The sequence below is a fragment of the Panonychus citri genome, unplaced genomic scaffold, assembly GCF_014898815.1.
Source record: "Panonychus citri isolate SS breed McGregor unplaced genomic scaffold, ASM1489881v1 Contig00138, whole genome shotgun sequence".
NCBI lineage: Eukaryota > Metazoa > Arthropoda > Arachnida > Trombidiformes > Tetranychidae > Panonychus > Panonychus citri.
In genome coordinates this window covers 209,842-235,100 of record NW_026515543.1, presented here as the reverse complement: position 1 = coordinate 235,100, position 25,259 = coordinate 209,842, and the positions used below count along the sequence as shown (strand labels likewise).

General features: G+C 30.0%; 1 protein-coding gene across 1 annotated transcript; it reads right to left on the bottom strand.

Moving 5' to 3' along the window:
* Positions 1-1,278: 1,278 nt before the first annotated feature.
* LOC128393265 (uncharacterized) lies at positions 1,279-21,200 on the bottom strand. Its single transcript, XM_053353404.1, has 3 exons — positions 20,780-21,200; positions 19,685-19,829; positions 1,279-1,697 (listed from the first exon to the last, which is right to left on the bottom strand). Exons 1-3 carry the CDS (start codon positions 20,794-20,796, stop codon positions 1,461-1,463), a joined length of 399 nt encoding a protein of 132 aa, XP_053209379.1. The 5' UTR covers positions 20,797-21,200; the 3' UTR covers positions 1,279-1,460.
* Positions 21,201-25,259: the final 4,059 nt, after the last annotated feature.

The window sequence follows — 25,259 nt, the reverse complement described above, 5'->3', positions numbered from 1 at the left end:
TAGCGATCGTATCCTTGGATATCTTTTAGCCACAGTTAATTTAGTCGAAAAGTGGACTGAGAAAAAGATTTTTATTAAACTGATTGAGAAAACAATTACCATGAATGTAATAGCTCCATGTTGTGATAGTTTCATCCTCAACTTCCGCGATGATGGTTTTACATTTATCTGATTGAAAATTAGTAAAACACTCAACCAAATAGTTTCTATTGAATGATAGATGAAATTTTTACTTTTACCAGTGAAAATCCAGCAGAAAATGACCAATAACGGAAACAAAGCTGCGAATATATCTATCGAGAAGAATGATATCGATTTTGCGAATCCAGTTCTTACTATTCGATCGGGAATGGTATGAGCGAGTACACAAGTCGTTGTACCAAAAGGAACTGATAGTGAGATTTCCGAGCTGTTTGAAGGAAGATGAGCTAATGTGTTTAAAAGAATATCTGATTCCAGAAAATTGTTCGTATAATTTGTATTGAAATGCTGCTTGTAATCGAAAAGTGTTTGGACTGTTCGACGAAAACACTTTTCCAATGATCCATATTGTTCATTTGTCAATATTGAGAATGCCGATGGACTAACCCAAAAGATGATTGTCGATGGATCCGTTTTATTCATATCGCATGTTGGAAAATTCTGAATATCAGAGGAAACAAAGTTGCACTTGGGAGTATCTCATATACAGTCGTGAAAAATGAGTTTCAAATGATTTTTTAATCATTCGCGAAAGTAGTGAGTAAAATTAACTGATTAAACAATCAAATCTTTCAAGATAATTTCAATCAATATGTGAACAGATTAAGTGTTATCAGAGATGATAAAGATTATCAATTAGCTTTGGTCAGTAGCTCGGATGATCTAAAAATGATTCAAAACTCATTTTTCACGACTGTATTTATCACTTTAAAAGGTAGTTCTCTGTATGAAAGATATCAACTCATTGAAAAATATGAAAAATTTAAATTCGATCATGAAATTTATGTAATTAAAAAGTGTTCAGAATAAATTATCTTTAATAATTGATATGAAATTGATAATTAGTCCTTGTGATTTTTATTGGAGATGGAACTTTTTTTCTCAATATAATCCAATCAATAGTAACAATATCATGATATTGTTACTTTTCCAATGTTAGGATAATGAATTATTTAATTAACGATCTTATATCCGATTGATTAACATTTCTATTATATTATAAACGTCCGATTTTAAATGAACATTGTAATCGGCGTTTTATTATGAAGATATTTTGATGAAGAGAAAGGAAAAATGGTAAAATGTCGACTGGGTAAAAGGTCAAATTTATTTTTGATATAATACTTGATGAAATACTAGAATTCAATCAGATTCAAGGCTTTAAGAGGGTTAATCTTGATGATAATTAAAGGTAAATGTTGTAATTAAAAACTGTTAATCCCCCAGGATATGATTTCATGATAATAATTGATTATTGTTTATATTAATCGCTCATTAAGCTGAGGATCCAGGCAGCATGATGAATGTTTACTTGGCCATATGATTGATCTGAATGTTGCTCGACGAAGTGGCCTTCGAATTGATTTTTTATCTCGACTCTTTCTTCCTGGACTTTTATGGAAATGACTGGGTGAACCATAGATATCGGTTGAATTGGCGTAAAAGTTTGAGAATACAAGTGATATGAAGATGATAATATAAAATATCACCGTTGCCTAGAACATGATATTATGAAAAAAAAAGTAGATCAGATTAGTACGAAAACCAATGTTCGAAATATGTAGACAAAAAATTTCGACATTTAATGTTTCAAATGCTAGACACTAGATGGAAACTCAGAAGCTTTGAACTTTTCTCTCCAAGAAATATTATCACTTGATTTATCATCAGCTGATTGGTTGGGTTGCATCATTATAATTCATACAAGTGCATTTAAAATGCTACATGAATGTTATCACAAATAAGAATTGAATTTCATGTAAACTTTTGTGACGAAGTAAAAAATAAAGAAAAATCTGAATGTAGAATAAATTTACATGAGAGTAAAATCATGAGATAGAAAAAGATGGAGGAAAAGGTAAAAAGAGCAACATTTGAAAAAGAATGATGCTTATGTTACATACAGAATAAGGAAGGAAGAAGAAAATTACCTGAGAAAAGAAAATAAGATGAAAGTAAATTCTACAATTGTTATAACAAAGATGAATCGAAAAAACTTTATTTACATGAGTAGACATCGAATATTAAGATCTAATGTACAGATAGAGAAAAAGATCAATTTGAATTGCGAATTATGATTCTCGTAGTTTCTCATGCTCACTAACTTGCAACTATTAATATTAAGAATTGATTCCCAGTGATTAACCAATTTTTTCATGGTTCTGATCATTAGCATTACTATTAACGTAAACAATTAGTCTAACGATTCTTTATGGATAGTTGATAATAGAAACTTTATCTTGACAGTAAAAGTTTTCTATCACTATGAAAATTACATGAGAACTGGAATATGAGAAAATAAATGATAGAAAGATGTCAAATCGAGACAAATTGGGCTTGAAGTCGATTTTAAGTTGAATTTTTTTCTTTCTCAATATTATTTGTTAGAATCTTCAAGTTCTGTTTGAATTTGAACCTTGATCGAATCGTTTTCTTTTATCTTATCTGTATTCTTTTCCATTATTAATAATATAATTTATCAATCATCTTAAATCAAATCATGAGTAACAGGAAAAGTTGATTAAAGTTCTGATTGAAAGAATTGATTTTTTATCACTTTTCTTTAATTTCGATTGTTCAGATTACATACTATTGAGATGGGGATAAAGATGAGATAACTTGTTGGTCACCATGGAGATTATCTTGGAACTTTTTTCTCTTCAATGTTTTTTCTTAGAATAGAGAAAGTATTAACATTGGAAAGTTAATAGAGAGAAAAAGTAAAATGACATCTTCGAATCATAAAAGTGAAAAGATAAACAGGTAACATGTAATCGGAGAGAAAATGAATGTCTCGATCTATTTCTATTCTATCGAAGTATTTTTCTCTTATAAATCTTTTTATCTTTTCTTCATCTTTCCTCTGTTGATTCTCCATCATCATCAACTCTTCATCATTATCATTATCTTTTTATTCCATGTTTTCTTTCTGTCTCTTTCTCTCTCTCTCTCTTTCTGTATCCTATTCGGATGATATTTATTATATATTTCATCTTATTTCTTAATGCGAGTTTTATTGCCATCGGTAAGTGATGCTTGAGTGGAAAAAGATTTTCAGATATGATGGAAGAGCAAAAGAAAGAAAGAGAGAGAGAGAGATCTTCCAGAATATGAAGAAAAAAAAAACAGGAACAATATGATGAGAATGAAGACGAAGAGAAAAAAATGTTCGACTTTCAATTAGCTATTGATATTGATAAATAATTGGAACTTAGTGTGATGAAGAGAAAAGGAATGGGAGGATGTAAAGAGATAAAGAGTCACCCGAAAGTGACATATTGACATACACAAACACACAATAGATAGATTGTTAGTCTTTTAAGTGAATTGATGAAGATGAGCAAGTAGAGAGAGAGAGAGAGAGAGCCTTGAAACAATGAGAAGAGACTAAGAAATCGTAGTTGTTAAAAGATGAGCATGAAGAGGAGGTAAAGTTAACTCCATATCCGAATCAAAGTTACAACCAAGATTATTAACAGTTTGGGTTATTAACTAAGGTTAACCCTATTTCTACTCTTTATCTTATATTGTCTAATCAGATATCATTGTGTTCAAATTCAATGAGTACTGAGCAAAATTATCCCTTGAGTTTGAATATATAAAAGAGGAAAGTTAGAAGTCAATGAATCAGATTGATGAAACATTCATTTCATCATGTTAAGATGAAACTAAACTTGCAATCACAGAAGATAAATGAATAAGGAACAATTATCACCAGTCTCATGGAAATGAATGGAACCATGAAAATGATAGTAAATACATTCGGTAAGTTGATTAATTTATATAGTCTAACTATTAGGAAAAACGATTTACTAATAATAGATATTAACAGGAGTGATAGAATACTGAAAAAAATATTACAAATTCCAAAGTTTGTATCCATTGTAATTAAAGTTAATGAGAGTGTCAAATATTTTGAATACCTGGATTATAATAGTTTAGGGAGCTCATAATCTAAATGAATAGATTATCTAAAAAGACAAGGATAACAATTAAAAAAGATTCAACATTCCAGATTTAATCAACTATTAACAGAGCATTTAAAATATTAGCTTTATAATAATATGAACCTGTTAATATTAATAGTTTTTGCTATTGTAACAGTTGATTGTATTGAATTCATTATGATTTGGCTCACCATTCAATTAATGATCACACAATTTGCAATTTACGTTTCTGACTAATTTTAATTTGATGGTTATTTGGTAATCGATTGAGCTTAGTCATTATTATGGTAAATTGTCAAGCTTAAAGCCAATGAAAACTTGGACGAGGAATTAATTTTAGTTTTTTTTGCTCAAAATTGATCATTAAAGTTAATTATGAACAATTAGTTGATAATAATACACAGATCAATAAAAATTGCAGATAACAATCAGATTGCTGTTTATTGCAACAAATTAACTCATTTCGTTGGTCCAATCAAAGTTTTAACTTCGAAAGCAAAGTTAACATCGTTACAATGGTAACGGAACTCCTGAATAATGATAATTCTGATATTGATATGGTGAAAACTAACACATGGATCATGAGACTGTGAAAATTAAATACAAAATATCTCTTTAGGTATAAATATTGATTAAATTCAGAAAGTTTTTTCTGTGTAGTTTATCATTCAATCTGAATAATATCACTGAGTGCATTGTCCTAGAATTTAAATTTTCATTGATAATGGATTCTGACTAGAAACATTATTTTTAACTTGAAAGTTACTTTTATCATATCGATATTGATAAAACATTAGATCTTTTTGTAATCATTGTTGTTGTTTCATTTCTTGTTAAATTATCATGAACTGTATAAGATCACTGAAATAGCCATTGGCCATTGTCAGGTTGAAGGTTACCCATCGTATACATAAAAGTAAACAGTCAAGTGTAAAAACAATGATAAATGAACAATATCAAATAGCAGAAAAGAGGGAAAGTATTAATAGATCAAGAGGAAACATTATAATGTAAACACAATGAGTTACATTTGGTAAACAGTAACAGAAGAAATGATTTTGACAATTGACAGGACACAGACATACATTGTAAAGGTAAACAATGTCATGATGATACTAATCATCACCAGTGAAAATCATATTATCATAATAACAATCCTTTTATGAACGAGAAACAGATAATATTGTGTAGTAAGGATAAAGATGATAACTTTTCCTCTTTATTCCAATACTATCACAGTTTTGCTAAAAGTCTGAAACTTTAGATGATAAAGTAAAGCCATTTAATGAGCTACAGTAATTAGAAAATAAATGGACATAAGAACCAACAATAGTTACACTGACAAGGTAAAATGGCAAATGAAACCTATTGAAATGTTGAACTGACCATTAGATTTATACAGCTAACCGATATGAATCAGTTCATTAACGATATGAATAAATTTGAATTTGAATTTGTGTTTATTTCTAAACTTTAATCATATTCTATTGGAAAATAAGTGATTAACGAATTTTAAAGATGGAAAGTTGGTCAGTTATTGATCTGCTTTCAGTTTCCAATATTTATTACTCTCTCATATCTCATATCAATAGGATGAATTGAAAGGTGATGTTGATTTTTACGCTTGAATTGCTTACAGATTTTTTTTTATACATTCTGTCAATGGAACTTTTTTATTCGATTTCTACAATTTTAATTTCATTTTCATTTCTTCAGTATCATAAGTCAAACTTAATCAAACTCATACCTATTTCTATTGGTTTCGTGTTACTTTTGCTTGAAAAATGCTTAGGAAATGTGAGAAATATCTCTAATCGATTATGATTATCGTTTTTTTTGACGGGAAAAAATGATTTCTGTTATTTTTGTAACTTTCCAAAATCTTAATGCGATCTAGATAGAAACTCAAGTGAATGAGAAGGCTAACTTAAGTGGAAAGTCTTAAGAAAACAAAATTTTAAAGGAAGAGGAAAAGATTGGACACTGAAAATCAATCTCTTTCGTTGGACATTTAGACTCAAATAAGTTCTGAGATATTTTGAGAAATAAATGAAATTCCATTATAAAGTATGAGTAGTAACGTTTCGCAGCGTCTTTTCAAATCAAAATTAAGAAAATAACACTAGAAACGTTGTGATGAATATGACATGTAGTTTGCGTTAAAGATTTAGTTTGATCAGTGGAAATGTATAGGACCCAGAGGTCGAGCGGACAAACGCTGGTGATGGGATCACAAGCAACTGAGAAACTGATAATGGTGTTTCTTTTGGGAACACTAGTAATGTTGGTGTTGGAAACACTAGTGGGTCCACAAATGTCACATGGATTCGTTAGGTCATGCCACTGTTAACAAGTCAGTTTCACACCGATTTCATATTATCTCTAGCTATCCTATCGCGTAACCTGCAAGTTCAACCAATATAATCAATATGTATTGAGCAAACACTACAATTCAATGTAAAATTATGAAAATGATTAGATCGTTTCCATGGATTCAGAAGTTTAATATTTCTCCTGTAAATATGGGTAATAATGAACATCAGCCATCAAATCATCATCCTCAAGTCAATTCAATTAATGATAGGAAATTTATCCCAATACCTAAGTTGTAGCTTTATGGGAATGACAAAAGTAAAATCTCACGAGTATTTAGTTCAATTAACAATAATAAACATGAGCATAGCTAAATAACCTCAAGTAATTAATATTAGCTAATCAGTTAAACATTATTGACTTAAACTATTACTACCAAAATAATATTTGATTTGAGTTTATTTGGTATTAATCAAACAGAAATTGACTGAGAAAAGTTCATCTTTTTATCTTATTTCATGAGTTAACTTTGTTTAGATTTACAGATAAATGAGAGCTGCTAATAATTCTGAGAGGATTAAAATTTGTAACTTTGAATTCAGGCCAAAAGAATTGAAAGGTTCATGGACAGAAAAGCTCAATGGATTGTCATAAATTCAGCTAATAGGATGATAACATGAGTGAAACCTTTTTCTCATTCAATTTAAAAAGTTTAATAAAAAAAAAGGTAAGAAAATGTTAACGGAAATCTAACATCATGATACTTGCCTCGAGGGATTAATCGATAACTTTATCTAGTCTTTATCTTAAGCATCTTTATGTTTAGCACTTTGGTTAAATTAACATAATCATTGATTTTATCACTCAGTTTATTGTTCCAACGGTTGTTCATTCAAGTTGAACATTTGTCAATAAGATTCATTGGTAAATATTATCACGATACTACATATTATATAATAACATCATTCTAATCACAATCAACATCGTATGTATTATCAATTTAGTTGTTACTATTGTATTTCAATGTTGTTGAGATAAGTTGAGTTATCTAATCATCATTATCGATTCTTTTGATTAACTTGATATTCATGTAGAAATTGTCCTGGTAAAAACATGAGTTATAACATGAAAAACAATCAACATGAAATCATCTAATCAGAATGCTTAAGTTGATACACTTTTATCCCTTTTGATAACGTATGTTACATCATCACCATGACTTATAAATCAATGAATTTTAAAACTGAATTTAAAATTTACTCTACAACGAATACATGTAAATATAATCATAATTTTTTTACTTCTTTTTTTCATATAATATTTGATTTAGAGAGGAAAAAATAAAATTTAAGAAAACAGAGCTAACAAGATGGAGAGTTTCTCTCCTTGAGGAAATTTTTTTTCAACAGATAATGAGTTTCATGGAAAATAAAATACAAGGGAGAAAATTTTTCTAGAATCAACACTTAATGTAAACTAATCAAATCAACGTTTGCAAATTAGATGAGTAAGTTGATTAGAATTAAATTGCAATAACAATTGTTTCAAAATAACAAACAACTAACATGGAAACTAAATGAGTTTAGAGAAATTCATTCAAAAGAATCCAACTCAACTTTACATATGTTATTATTATTATTATTTCGTATTCATGGTGAATAGGAATGAACAATTAAAGCAATTCAGTGAAATAAAAATTCAAAAGGCTGAAGGTGAAAAAAGAAGCGGAAAAAAAATATCCAAAGAAATTGAACAAATAATATGTTTATCTTGAATTCAGTAAATTTCATGATATACATTCATGGAAATATGATTAATTGATCTTTCCATTGGATTGTATCTATTTTAATTAAGTTTGCATTGCAGTGGCAAAAAAAAAATGATGAAACTTTTGCTCATTTGAAATAAGTTCAGATCTTCATGTTACTGTATTCAAGTCTCATAACTATTAATTATTTATGAAATTTTAAATAATTCTGATTTGCATGGAAATTATGAATATGAAAGAAGCTGATTTTATATCGAAATGAATACAAAGTTACTTATATATATACCGGAACCAACTGAATATTCAATCACCATGGGTATTGAAGATAAATGAAAATTTAGAATATTTTTTTATTGCAACTTATGGAATCATCTCAATGAATATTGCTGAGAATGTGAGAAAATCGTTTGTTAGAAGTTGGAGAAAGCAAATTGAATCAAACTGTTCACGAAATGTTGTCACGTTATCTCAATGAACGATTATGAACAATCGTTGAGATGAGACAAGTTTTCATTCTCATCATCATCTCAATTTCATCATAGAGAATAAGAAACTTAAAGTGAATGTTTTTTTTTTCTTATTCTTTCTTTTTTCTTTCGTTACCTTACTTCTTTATGTTCAATCTCAATTACTCTTGATATTTTTCTATCGATAAAAACCACTCCCAGACAAGATTTCAACTTCTTATCTTGATGATGATCAAAATCAGAAGAAGAGATGATGAGGAGAGATTAGAGAAAACTTTCCATCATGATTCATATCATCATCTTTCCGTTTTTTTCTCTTTCTCTTCCTTTCGTTTGCTATTCCAGAATAAACTCAATTTTCTAGGTGAACACCCTTTTCGTGACAAGGTGAAAGAAAGTATAGCAAAAAAAACATGAAGCCTCAGTAGAAACATTTCCATCGTCATGATTATTATCATTATCAAGACCTCCATGAGGATTCAATTCAATATGCTGACCATTATCATTCAATGAGGGTAAATTTTTTTGCCTTCAAATTATTATTAATACATATCTCTCTCTCTCTCTCTCTTTCTACTTTTGGACTTTTTCTCCATAAAAGTTTCACGTTTTCTACGGAAAAAAATATTGTTCTTCATGAATGTTATTTTTCCATAGCAATACTGATAAAGTATTAATAGAATTATATAAAGAGAATAGGAAGAATTGATGGACACTTGACCAGTCTTCAAATATTTCGTACTTGATCAACTGTATGGAAGAAAATTGTGAAACAAATATTTCAACTGAAAAAAATATTCATGTAATTCCAGGGAAATATTACTTACCTTTCAATGTTTTTCCATTTTTTATTCAAATTAATTTCTCGATTCATAGAGTTTATATTCACTTTATATGTAACAAATTCACTATTCCATGGTGTAAAGTGATAATAATAAAGAAGGGAGAGAGATTGAATTTAATCGGTATTTCAAGTTTCCATCCTTCAAATGAATCTTCAGCTTACAAGTGGATTAAATTATAATTGAATTATTTGATTATTCATTAAAAGCAATTAAATTTAGTCCTCAAGTTGTTTCAAGTCACAATCTCCTTCTTGACAAGAGTAACAGATCATTGACAATATTGACAAGACTATTGATTATAATTAGTTTATTTTCTTATAATACATTTTCATCCATTCATTAACTTTGAATATCATCAACTTTTTCTCGACTTGATCAATTTTAATCGAACTACAATTTCATCATCTTCTTAATATAACTCTAATCAACTTTTCTGGAACTACTTTTTTTTTGTCTCATTCTCTTTATCAACAGGGAGTTGAAACACTTTTTCTCAACCTTTCTCCATTCTATCAATGATTTCCCATTGTTCACCGACTCTTACTCATCATCTTCAGAACTTTTCTCCTCCTCCTCATCTCACTCACTTGTTCACAAATCAATCAATGTCTTCTTGAACATCTTCATTCATTCAACAATCAATTTGAATGAGCAACCACTAAATTGTCATCGTTGTAACTTTATTTTTCATCTTCATCTTTCACCATGGAATCATGGTGATCACTTTAATCTGTTTCTTTTTTTCTTCTTCACCTCAACTAAATTGGAAGCAAAATTTGTCTCTCCACTTTCATTCTTGTTGCAATAATCTTAATGAAACTTTTTTTCATCACAATTTTCTCCCCTGCATGTAACTCATATCATTCATCTTCTATTGTAATTATTATTATTAAGTGAAAAGTTTCACAAGGTGTAGATAAAAAAAGAGACGAAAAGTGAAAAAAAGCAATAGAAAAGCATTGAAAATATCAACTTCTTTTCCAATACTCTGAACAAGCAACTCTTTTCTTTTTTTTCTCCATGTATTCATGATGATCTCTCTCCCTGCTTGTCAGATATATTTTTTCCATACAGAATCTTTCATAATGAGTATTCTTTTTCTCTCAATCAACACAAATCACTGTAAATTTAATTGAACTCATCCTATTATTTTCTGTTTCTCTCTCCCTTTGTTCATAATCTTTCCATGTAATTTACTCAATTGTTTTCAACAGAAACCGAATATCGAGATAAAGTTACTAATTGACATGATAGTTACTTGTCAATGGAAACATTTAGTTTCTCATTATCTCTCCTATTACATATCATTTGAATGTTTCTTATTCATATTATATCATCAAGTTCCAATTCTAGCGACTTATTATTCTTTGCCTCAATCTCAAGCTTCTCATTAAGATGAAAAACAAAAAATTAACTTAATCCAAACTAGAGACAAGTAATTAAGAAAATTTCTACATAGTAATTTAGAAATGACATTTTTGACAATGTTGCTCAGCAGAATTAAAATTTTAATTAACTACCTTTCCTTAGTAGGTAAATGTTCACTGGTTTTAAATTTGGGAACTATGGTTAATGAACTTTTCAGTAAATTTACTATCAAAGGATCATTATTGATAGTCAATTATGTAACCACAAAATCGCATTCAATAATTGATCGTTCATTTTAATCAATTCAGATACAAGAAGTATGAAGATTTCACAGTAAAGATATCAGAATAAGAAGACAATAGTTGGCCATAAAAAAACACACACTCAACATAATTATTCATGTAATTGCATGATGATTATCTTCAACTGAAAAGCCTCAAGATGATGTGTTGAAACGTATGAGAATGCTCATTTCTATTATTCTCATCATAATTAATAAATTCGACATAAAAACGTTCAAAAGCTCATACAGAGAGTTTTGAATGTGAGTAAAAAGACCTTGTATGTGCTGGAAAGATAATGAGAAAATTGATTAATTACTATCAGTTTTTGAAGATGATTAGGTAAGAACTTTTTGTACAGGGCGTTTTTTTATCCACTACGGCTATTACACTGCATATCTCCAGAACTAAAAGTCATATGAAAGTCAGACTTGACTAGAAGACTGAACAGAATTGTAGCGCTCAACCCTACGATTTTCAAGGTCATTTAGGTAATTTAACGGAGTTAGCGTTTAAAGGTCATTTTAAGGTCAATAATAATATAATAATAATTGTAATAGGAGGTTATGACAGTTGTTTGGTTCTTAAAACTCGTCAATAACGACACAGTGAAATGAATAATCTAAATCTGAAAAACTGAAATTACACAAAGGAGAAGCAGGATAAAAAACTTTAAGGTTACCTGTAAGTAAATTGATGAAACTAGTCTTGTGAGTTTTAGCTCACCAAATAAATAAAGTTGGGGTTTCTTGAAGTACCAAGAATCTCCTCCTGTCCATCCATTCCACCAATCAACGACTGATTGCTTCCATGGGGTGTTGCAATTATATACGTATCTAGGGAGAGAGTTACAGAACGTTGACTTGGTGATCCAATTTTTGTATTTTCGGTCAAATTGCTTCAACCGATCAATTCCAATGAACCCCATTAGGTAGTGTCCAAGTCTTTTTTTCTTCTGGTACTATTGCCAATTTATCAGCTTTAGAAAGCAAAGGTAATCGCGTTTTCAAGCGGTTTATATTAACAAAAACCATTTCCAATGCTTGAATAGCTAAATACAGATTTCGATTTACCGTTGATTGAATTTCATTCAGACTATAACTCACCGGATTAACTATAACTCACTTGGGCAACTATAATTCAAGATCTGACTGAGGGTCTAAAATCACCAGGAAAATTTCAATAATACAGCAATAGAGCATGAACAATTGCAAATTTACAAAACCTTTCGCTCAACAATTTTTTTTAGTTCTGAAAAGAACTGTTTTCAAAAATTTTATTGCAAGAAAGAGTTAATGAGAATAAGTTTAATTATTGTCACCATCTTCATCCTCTGAAGATTCCTCACCTTAGTCATCATTTCCTTCATCTTTTGTAGCTCCATCAGTGTCTTCAGCCTCTTCTTCGACAACTTCATCAGTATCGGTATCTTCTTCATCAGCTATCAACGTCTTCTTTCGGCTTGGCATCTTTCTATCAGCTCGACCATCTCGAGCTAAACTCCAAATACCTTTACCAGGACATGGTTGCTCACAAGAATCAATACAATTATGATTGGGAGCTCCTGGAAACTTACAACGATTCTTCTCGTGCCAGGTGCCATTACCTTTACAGGTGAAAGGACTGTCACAATATTGACAGTAATATTTATTTGGATTACGCTCAGGATCAATTCTCAAGCTGGAAGACCATAATAACTTACGATCAGCTGAAGTAAGACCATAAGCAGCTTTTGTTAAAGTAGCAGATTCTACACTGGTGATATCAGCATTTAAACTGAGTGTATCTTTCCAGCTCACAACTCTTACATTTTGCCATTTTCCATTGACCCTAATTCGTTGGGACCGAACAATACCACTAATTTCATATTCCCCATCAGCAGATTTAGCAGTTTCATTAACAGGTGGATCAGGCATAGGTTCAATATTAGTGGACAATTGGGGACGTTTGTTGCTCAGTTGAAACTGAACGAGAGGTGGAAAAACCCTTAAGAGGACACTTGACAGCAATTGGAGGTGTTGGTCTGGAATTGACAACAGTACTGATTGGATGACGCTTCATGGTTGAAGTTAATGTGGGGTAAACAAAGGAAACAACAATAGAGAATTCAAAAGCTATCTGAAATTTCACGGAGTGAATAATGATGAAGTATTGGAAAATGTCACGCTTCTTATACTGACCAACCCTAAATTTTAACCAATCAAAGCTCTTTGTGAGTTAAACACCAACTTTGACCCTACGAGAACTCCCACAGGAGGATAAAAGGAGCTTAGTTTATGACCCGAGAGGCAATATAATCTTGTAAATCTTTGAGTGCAGTTGCACTTTTTATTTTAAGCCTCTTTACGAATAAAGATTATTTTCATTCTTAACCCTAATCAGTTTTAGTTTTAAGTTCCAACTGAAAAGTTGTTACAATATTATTACCGGTGAATGATTGTGGCCACTTACATTTTCTTAATAGAAGGTTTCATTGGTTTGAACAACTGGAATAAATCAATTGATCGGTAAACATTTAAAACAGAAACAAAATTAAGTGCTTTAATCGGTATTTAAGTCTTAACTCTATTTCCCTCACAGAATCATATGTGCTCCAAGCGGTAACCTTTTTGGCCTCTAAACGAGACCCGCGATGTTCGAAGCACCGGTGCCACTATGCGCGTCTATACGGTAATAGTATAAGCAGAGACGCAATTCAATGGTAAAAATCAGTTCGATCTGAACGATCTAATTTTTAAGTCATAAAAGACTCTTAACTGGTTCAGAATCGAATTCACCAAACATAAAGGTAAGATGAGCGTTGATTTTCAGTGACATTTGTTTTGATTAAATAGCGCATCAGTGGCGCTGATTTTAAATCACATTTGTTACGAATTACCGGTACCGAAAATATATCTCCAAATTGTCAATTCATCTTACTTACATTAGTCCATGAAATTAAACCCTTTAATTAGTTATATCGTGGAGTAATTTGATATTGATTATTGTCATTTAATAATATGATTAGTTGAATCACTTTCCACGTATTAAGCAATTAAGTGTAGTGATTTCACATTGAATATAATAATCGATCAATTATTACATAAAACAGTAGGTGAAAGTTACATCAACTTTTGATAAAATATCAAACTCCTTGGTCTTACATTTTTGAAGTCTTTTACTGGTGTGTAAACATTATGATTATTAACTTCTTTGAAACCTTCTAGCGTTTTAACAATAGCTATTGCGTGTAGACATTCAAATTGATCGCCCTCCATCTTTTGAGAAATTCGAATTGTCCTAGTCGTATTTCCCACCTTATAAATCGGATACACAACAGTCATTGCAAATTTTGTTTTTCTTGCAGACCAGTTGGGTAATTAATAAATGGTAATTCCTTTTCGCTCGATGCTTTTCGATACGTCATGAATAGATGGTACAATGATTTAAAAATGAAGCTTTATGGAATATTGTTTCGTTTTTTATCACAAAATTGAAGATCGTGTCGACAAAATGCACATTGTTGAAGAGGGGGACCAAAACAGCGATCATAAAACAGCTGCCACGATAATTTGGTAAGCTAATCAAATGCTCAGCCTGGAAGATATAAGAGATTTGTAATAATAAATGATTTTTACTGGTGAAGGTAATCCAATACACCAGTATTTTACCGCCTAGCCCCTACTCCTGGACTTCGAGATCCAGATCGTGAGCGTCGAACTGTAACTTCTGGATTTGCTCGACCAGAAATAGAAGATCCAGATTGAGAGCGTGTAATTGCTGAAGTTGTCGGTGTTACCGATTGTGACTGCTAGACATCCGGTGCGGAAGTGGTAACCGTAGGTGTTGACGACTGATCAGGCGAAACCGGAATTAGAAGAGCAGAGTCAACAACAACTTCGGTCGATATGTCGGCTTGACTGGTATCGATCACTCTTGGTGGACCAGTTGATGACAAAACAGGTGTAGATGCAGCTTGATGATCTTCCGATCTCATCCTTTTTGGACCAGGAGAATTACTGCGATCAGCCTTTCTTCCTCGTGCTGAAGCAGTCAACTCTTTTTCAGGTCGTGGAATCGGTCTCGTCATACTCGCCGTTTTACAATCTTGGAATGATCCTGGAAGTAAAAAAACGAATTAGAATGTAAATTTAATTTCATTGATTGAAATCTTACCTGTAGTTAAGAACAAAAAAGGTTTGATTTCGTTTTCAACCTTAACTTGAATTGGATCATTTTCATTATAATTTTTGTTTACCGTGACCAAATCTGATTTAAACACGAATTTTTTATTATGGGCATCGACATCAAAACATATTTTTGCAATTGCACCATCTTCAAGTTGAACAAGAATGAACAAATTTAGTTGAATAAATGAATTGGTCAATGGAGGTGGAGCCAATGGTTATTCAACACACTTATCGTTGATGTCCATACTCAAAATGTAAAAATTAAACTGAATTTTGGGTTAATTGTGAGACCGCTTGATTGTCCCAGGCCCTCCGGGCCTTCCTCTGTCGATTTTGACCCTTTTAATGAAGACCTAACCTAACCTTATTTAAACAAACACAGGGATAAGTGTGTTGGATAGCTATTAGCTCCACCTCCAACCATTAACGCTCATCTTACCAACATAAAAATAAAGTACTGAAAATTTCGAAACAAAGTTTTTATATTGTTAGCTTCGCATAGATAATAAAAGCATCGCTGTTTTCAAATTAGTCATATTAACAATCTTACATATTATTAGATAACTCAGAGTATCTTATTCATGTATTTAATATCTTTAATAAGATTAATCATGTTCACAAGAGATTTATTTGCATCTGAAACTGGAATATTTTTTCATACTGTTCATTAGCATGTGAATTATCATGAGCCAGCATTTTGTTTACCATCATGGTAATCATGGTTTTCTCTGTTCAAACCAATATTACATTATATCATCTCAAAGGTGGATAAATTAAATTCCCATCATCAGAACTCAGTTATAGTTTATGATAGCATTATGATAATCATGTGAATCTAAAATTTCATGTAAAGAATCAACAGGAATATGAAAATCTTGATTTCTTTTCACGTTCATTCGGTGTAAATATTTACACTTATATTATTTGAAATAGAAATTGAATACGTTTTGAAAAAAATTTCTCCTTCGATACTCATTCAACCTCCTTTCATTAGCCAGAATGGCGTTAACGTCTTTTTTTAAGAATAAAAATGGCCTCATGAAAACTCAGTCTACACTTTCTCGGAACAGCCGATGTACCGAATCCATAATAACAATTATTAATCAGAGAACTGAATCTTGCTAGATGATAAAGTACATTGTGTACAATGCAGGTAGTTAACGTTCAGAAATTTTGATGATCGCAACCTTTACAGAAATTGCTTTTATTACTCAAATGTCTTCGATTCTAATGACAATCAATATGAAACAGAGACAAAACGATTCAGTAAATCTAAAAAATGCTCTTTATACAGAATTGACATGTTATATTCTGAGAATAATACACAAACTGTTGTTTCATTAGAAACATAATTATAATCTCTATCTCTGTAATCTAACATTTCATGAACTTTCAAGCTTCATGGGTAAATGATATTACCATTGACAGTGATAATGATGGAAACTTCAAGGGAATCGGTGGGTGTGAGTTTCTTAATGAAAATTCAGAAATCATTTTTCTTCATATTCGTCACGCTGAGTTGAACCAATGGGTTAAAACTTAGAACATGTAATAATCTTTCCCAGTAGAGAAATAGAGAAAGTATATTCATCATGTTCATGATGATGATGATGACAATAATGATAGCTAGTAAAATACATAAACCATGTAAATCTGAAAGGATAAATTACTGAGTTACTTAGAGAAATGCCTCAGGGTTAATGAAATGATTACCTTTTCTCACAGTTCTATCAGAACTAAAAAAACTTTTTCTCTATTCTTTTCTCTCATTATATATTTTTTCTCGTCTTCTTCATCTTCTACTTTAATACTCACCTTGGGATGAGAAAAAAGATATCAAAATGATGATAATGATAATGGTTATACATGAAAAGAAAGTAAATCACACCCAAAATGCTGGTGAATCAAAATGAGTAAGAAAAAAACCCCTGAGCAAAGGGTAGAAAGTGTGAAGAAGCAAAAAAAAGTAAATTTCAACAAAACTGCTTCTCTCTTTGACCATTGGTCAAAATATCAGTATTAGATTCTAATACTTAGTATTTCTGGCAAAGGTGTTGAAAAAATCACTCCCAGTTGGATGCTAAGGTTGATAAATGTTACCAGATGAAATCCTAGCTACGCACCTCAAAGTTCAAGCTATTCATAGATTCATCATTATATAAGCTTAGATGAAACTTTTTTTCCACCACCACCACTGTCATCATCATCCTTTCCCACCTTGTGGAAAAAAAGATTTTGCTCTGATATAATAAATCACACACAGGGTTAGTATTCAGGTGAAGATGAAACAAAAGTTAATATCAAAATCATATTCATGGCAACAGATATCAAGCCAACATCAAAAAGGTTTCAACTAATTGTTCAGTATTCATACATGATAATTTCATGGGGAATCACCGTGCAACTAATAATCTGATTGGGAAAAAAAGGAAAGTATTAATATATATAAAACAAAAGAGGCAGACAGAAAAGTAAATGATTACTATTATTATTATAATATATTTTTTTTGCATCATGAAATATCATTCATAGTGATTGCATTCGTTGATTTGAAATATATGATTATTGAAAATGTCAATTGTCACTTGTAAGGGTGGGACTGAAAGGGAAGAGAAGGAGAAGAAAAAAGTTGTAAGGAAATAAGTTTCGGGTTCAATGGATATTATCAGCTTATTATTGAATAGCAGGGTGGAAAATTGTCTCTTTTTACTTGTACGCTTCTGAACCATGAAACATTTTTTCACATTTCCAATTGAAACTTATTATCATCTCAACTTTTCAACATGTGAACTTTTTTCTTCACTCCTTCAATCAATCGAGTTGTAATATTCACTTCTATTGAAAACACTTGGAATTATACTCATTAAAATGTGCTCTTACCTCGTTCTTTGAAAATCGTCATCATTATATTAATTTTATCCTTTTTTATTCACATCATTATTTATATCCTTCAACCTTTTTACAGATTATCATGGAAACAAGGTGAATATCAACTGATCAACTAATACTTTCAAGGTAACAAGAGCCAATATAAGTGAGAGAGTAACTTGAATGAAGATCATTAAGACGATGGTAATGTATCAAGTTGATACAATTTTAAGTATATTAAACCACTTTAAGAAAATTAAGAAACTTTTTAATGTTTGAAAACAAGGTAATCATTTTCAACGATGCTCAAAGTTCAGGAAGGATATTTATTCAATCTCATGACTCTTGATGATAATATTTGAAAAAATGCTTATTTAAAGATTGAGAGACTTAATTGTTGAAGTAATTTTTCAATTCACTTTAATCAGCAGTCTTTAAATAATATTAATACTATTCATTAGATGGAATCATGTTTTCAACTTAAAATAATATCAAAATTCAAGTGAAAATGTTGATCAGAATTCTGTTATTTTTTTTGTTATATATTTTTCATTGTCATAGAAAATGAAATGTACACTTTTCCATTTATTATTTTTCTATGACAATATTGTTGTCAACAATTTATAAATTGTTACTTTTGATTGTCACACATACAAACTTATTACATTGTGTTATTATCATTGTTATTAGTTTGATATTAGTTTTATTTTTTGAAAATTTTCTCTCTTTCCTTTTGTCATAAACCAAATAACTGTCACTTTTAAATAGACATCAAAGTGATTAAATTTAATTCTTAATCAATCCCTTGATTCACAATGTTATTAATTAATAACAATATAATAATCACTAAATTGTTGATCATAAATGACTGATAATCTAAATTGTCATGTAGCATTCAAAGTAATTTATTATTTTTTCATGGTTAAATTGGTTTACCTTTTTTGTCTGTGACAATCAAAATTACAGATTAAAGTTAATTCCCAAACTGGGATTCGTCACATAATCATTTCAAAGAAAAAGTTTCATTGTTTTTAATTGTCAGCAATTAAAATAAATTCATAAATACGTATATAAATTAATTTACTTGCAAATAAACAGAGTTAACTTTACAAGAGATTAAGAGATTAATGAAACAATTAATATCATCCAATTGTCATAGAGTGATTATCATTTCAATTACTATTATTTTTTTGTTCCAACTCAAAGTCATCTAATGTTAATATTATCCTTTGTTTCATAATGATTTACATTCACCTTGATTAGTTGATTAGAACAATTTATTCAGATAAAAATAATAGAAAATATATTCTCATCATTAAAGTAAATTGGGTCTTGTTAATTGTTGTTGTCATTCAGTTTCAACCATTTATCGTTGTTAGCATTTGATTGAACATTAATTAGTCGAGTTTGAAATTTTCATTTTTATAATTGGACAGAAGTGAAAAAATCTTACTTACTATGATATAAATTAATCCCGGATATGATTTAGTTAGATAGTTGAAGATTAACTTTGGATTTGAACCAAGCTCGTTGTTAAGCTGTGATGAAATGTTACTGGTCATTATTTGATTGGAATGGATTGTCCATTGTGAACCTTGACCACTGGAGAGTAAGTATTGAAGTAAAGGTAATGTTGATAAAAGGAAACGAGAAAAAAAAATGAAGAAGATTGAGAAAAAAGTTATGAAAAATGTTTACCATTAAACCTCAGGATGTAAAGTTGAATAATGGTTAAGATCATGATTGTTGAAGGATCAGTTAAATTCTGAATTGATTAATGAACATGAAAATTGAAAGGCGGGAAAGATGGACAATTACATAGGTCATTATGTCCATGATTTATAGTGAATTTCAAGCGATCATCAAAAGTATAAGATAAAGTTTCTTTATGTATTTACGTTGAAGAAAAAAAAAAGTTCAACCTCTCAGATTGAATGAAAGGGAAATGAATTTTCATGAATCATAAAAGGGAAATATTATGATAATCATGGAAATATCTTCTTGAGAATGACAATTTTACCTTGAGGGTGAATAAATAGTTGGAGACTTTCTAATGTTAAAATTGTACAGACAAAAAGAACAGGTAAACTAACATTTACATTCTCTAAGATTTTATATTAGAATATTTTTTATTCGTATCCATAATCATTCATGTATTATATGAGAATACATATAGAATTCATTGATCTAATTTCAGTTATATTATAATTTTATCCAATGTTAATGATAAACAAATTTCTGTCGATAAGGTTGTTAACTTAAATTTCCTACATAATCAAGATTCTTGCTCAGTTTTTATCATAACATTACAGGTAACTCGCTGATATATTGAGTAAATTATCATAACCATTAGCTACTTTCATGTACCCTCATAATCATGATAATCAGAACAACAAATTCTGAGTAAGTTTTAAATTACATTTGGAAGTACAACTATTAATAGTTACTTAATTAGTCTTGTAATCATTATTGAATTACTTTGGCAGTAATATGAGAATCATGATAAAAAAAAGGTTGATCAATCAATCAAACAGTCAAAATGATTAAATTACCTTGAATTGACTAGCATGGTCGCAAGGTTAATTGATTGCAATTAAATCAGCCAATCAATAGATTATTCTGAAAATCTGTTCCAATGAGCACATCCAATAATTAAACACTTTTCCTCAATTGGATTGATAACATGTTGGAGTGAATTTTTCTTAATCCAATTGGATAAAACTTGAACAAACTTAAATGTACGATAACTATTGTCTTATAACTTCGTTTAACAATCTATTTAATTGTTAGATAGCAACAGAAACAGTTGATAAGTTGATAAAATTCAAGGGAAAAAATTTAAATCCAATTGTGGGTAAGAAAATTAAGTTCGTAATTTTGTGTTAAACTTTGAAAATTTTCTGATTATTTTTGGTAATTAAGATGATAGAAAGGATCTGATGAAAACTTTTACGAAAACTACATGATAGATAAGTCGAGTCGCACATTTATAAATAATACCTCATCTCTGAATAATGAAACAAGCATGATCCATGGAGGATATTCAACAAGAATTCACTCCCTGTATCTACAGTCGCCATCTCATGTATCCACTGGTGACTGATTGTTGATCATGTCGAGTTAACTTTTTTCAATCCATTGAAAATTTGTTTCCAATTAATATCATAAGATGTCAGCACAATTTTGATATACTTATTGAATTCCCATGATCATGCTTACAATTAAATAGACCAGGTTACAACTGAGAGTATTTACCTTGAATAATGAAACTTGTGGGTTCACTGTTACTTGTTACGCTATCGACAATTACAATTGCAAATGATTAACAATTTATCCAACAATTATAACTAATTATCGTTTAATTTACTTTTGTATCTATGTGTTGATTTTATCGTTGTTCCTTTGATGGTTTTTCTAATCAATTTTTGACTTGACTTATGTTAACAATGTTTCTACCAGATAATCAAACTTAAATTGTTACAATTTATCTTTAATTTGACAACTTGATTTCTCTCGTTCTCTTCATGGTGAATATTGTTGTTTATTCCTAGAACATAATATTTGGATTAATACTGGATTACCAAGCGAAATGAGTCTCAGGTAATAACAGCATTTTATTATTTATACACTGAATCCACTGATTAACTCATAACTGACAATCAGAATACTTTTATTTGAACTTAGTTTAGTTCATTGTTTATCCATTCACTGGGAGTATTTTCTCAAGAAATTTTCAAAAGTGACCAATAGATAGTTGACCAAATAAAGATAAATAGTAACAAAGGTAATGTTGAAGTTATTGTAGCTGTTCGTGTCAATAGAAAAGTAAAATGAAAGGGAAAACAAAGTGACCAGAACTTTTTTTATTGACCATTACAAATAGCTCATAATGTTTTTCTTCCTGTCCTTCAATACAATTGATAGTGAACTAGAATATGAAGATGAGGTTCTGAAAACACCATAGAAAAGGAAATAGGAGTCAGAGAGAGAGAGAGAGAGAGAGAGAGAGAGAGAGAGAGAGAGAGAGGTAAATAAATGGTCAGTAATTTTCTATTTGATGACCAATAACATGATAATAACCTTGAGATTCCAATGAGAAAAAAAGATCGCTTTTGCATTAGAACTTTTTTCAAATAGTATACAAATTGTTGCATGGTCAGTTCAACATTCTTTTATTAGTACAGTCTCTTGTATTATTTTATGCAGTTCTCTGGGTGGATAGAAATATTTATATCAACTTGATGACAAGAAAAACATTCCATGACTCAAACTGGATCAGGCTATAACACAGACTGAAGAGATGAGAGAGAAACTCTATGGGTGTGTTACTGAATACAGAACTTATTTATCACCTTTCCTTTCCTTTCATCGCTATTATCATATTATCATGAAAAGTTATCATAAGCAGTTTTCCATAGGCAATTGTTATATTCATCGGTTCAATGGAAATCATTTGCTGTATAAAAAAAAATTGGGCCACGATTTCACTTCATTTGTTTTACTTTATTCTTCCATGTATTATCATGATTATCGTGTTCCTGATTATTGAGCATTTTAACTGAATCTTGAAAATTTTGATTGTAAATACGAGCATTAGTATTACAATACACAAGCGTCTAAATCTCATGTGAACAATTGTCTTATTTTTATGTTGACTGGATTTATTTTTCTGTCTAATTGTAATTCTGTCAATGAACAAAATTGTACTTGTAAAGATATTCAATTGCAGGGGAATTAAATTAAGCCATTTACTTGGATTATAAATGAGCTTTGGTTTCGTTAATGATGACCATGGATTCTAATCGTTATGAATAGTGGAAATCATCATAATTATATCCAAGCAGGAAAAAAAGGGTTAATCTAATTTAGTTAATTGACAAAAGTAGAGAGTTGGAAAGGATAATTAGATAACCTGGAGATTATTACATCAATTTAATGATTATCGATAGTATTTGCTATCTCATGGTCAATTACCAAAATTGAATTCATCTCATGGTCTTCATGATAATCCAGAGGACAGAGAGAGAGAGAGAGAGAGAGAGAGAGTTACACTTGAATATTCAGGGATTATGAATGAAAAAAATTCAGTATCACCTGAGGAAATATCATGATCACCATGAGAATGAAAATTTCTGCCAAATATTATTCTCAGAGGTGGAAAATAATCTTGGAAAATGTTAATTTTCAGTAATAAGTTAAAGGAGTTTGGATCATCTTAAAAAAGCTAAAAATTTTACAACAACACAATATACATCATGAATTCACTCATCTTGAAATTATAATCATCTCTTATCTTCATCTTTATCTTCACCATCATCCTCACATTATACTTAGACTCAAGGATGGAGGAGAAAAAAAAACACTTTCTCTTGTCTAAACACAGAGAATTCTGATAAAAAATCCATGATAATATTTTTGCTTCTCATAATGTTCCATATATTTATTTTATGATGATAATCAGAAGCTCCGTCATCATGGATAACAAATGACTATATGTGAAAAGTTAATATGCATTTTATCATGAGAAGAAATCAAAAATCCAGACTGAATTCATAAATTCAATTATCTAAAACTATCACATAGTTTAACATGTTTATCTGTGTTCAATTAATTTGATAACAATCACTCCAATGATAATCTAAATGCTTCCCTAAAGAAATGGAAAAAGTTAATTGTAATTCTCATAAATTCCAATGTTATCATTTGTATCTCTTTATACTCAGGTAAATTCTGAACCTGTAGCTTCAAAAGGCTAATTGATAAGTTAGACATGATACCATTAACCTTATCATGACTGAACATTTATAATAGGAATTTTATCTTCATTATCAGCATCATTATCATAATGAATAGCCTTATGAATACCTTTTTTTAGAACTAAAAAGATAAATAATATAACACTAGTATAAAGTTGATAGAATAGAGAAAGGGAATCGGTATTTGTTTCAGAAGAATATAATAAGAATTGTTGATATAATAAAGATTACTATTTGTTCATTGTTATGACCCCAAACTGTTTGGCTATCATTATCATCTTTGTATTATTAATATTATAATCATAACATTGGTAATGTTTATTATGTCATAATAGCAATAATATTATGATTATTAATACACGTACAAAGTTATTCACAGTATATAATCTGGATTATATCAATTTCTGCATAGCCTGCGCCGTTATCTTAGTAAAATCATGATTATTATCACGTTATAATGTTAACTTGAAAAATAGCTAAGAAAAGTATTACCATGAGACTTGTAAAAGTGATACTATCATTATAATATTAGTATTCACACTCAATTATAGCCAAATAATGGTGCGTTTCAGCTCTACAAATTTCAATGAAATCTCATGGTAAATATTCATGGTGATCAGAAAAGTACTTGGCTAAAGGTTTCTAGTACGTATCCATTTGATCACTTCATCGATGATCTCGATCATCTTAATATAGTCATCCGATTAGATAAAAATCAATCAAAATTCATCTCTAAATGGTTATCATTACCTAGGTGAATTGGCAATTGTGACTTTGACTTGACTTGTCATGAAAGCAAAAATTAACGAATAAAGAGATAGCAGTTAGATAGAGAGAGAAAGAAAGAAAGAGAGAGAGAGAGAGAGAGAGAGTTTGAGTATTTCGATTTAATTTATATCGAGTAGCATGAAAAACTCAAATTGAATCAATGAAAAAATGGAAACTATTGTAATTTGAGCTAATAAACAAAAGAGTTTTAATGGAAATTGTGATTAATATCTGTGATATTTTAAGTGTCATTGTTTTGTGTTCTCTTGTTTGTTACAAGGAAAAAGTTGGACTGTTTTAAGAGCATCTTCTTCGTGTATTTCAAATTTAGCGATTGTCCCATCGTTAAATCTGTATGAAAGGCCACCGTCGATAACAACGCAAGCATCAAACATTCGTGATCGTATTTCAATTTTTGAAGCAAATCAGTATAATCATCATTAGAACCTGTCACTATGGGATCACGAACCGAATAGGCCATTACAGGTTTCAGGCGTCAAAATTAGAA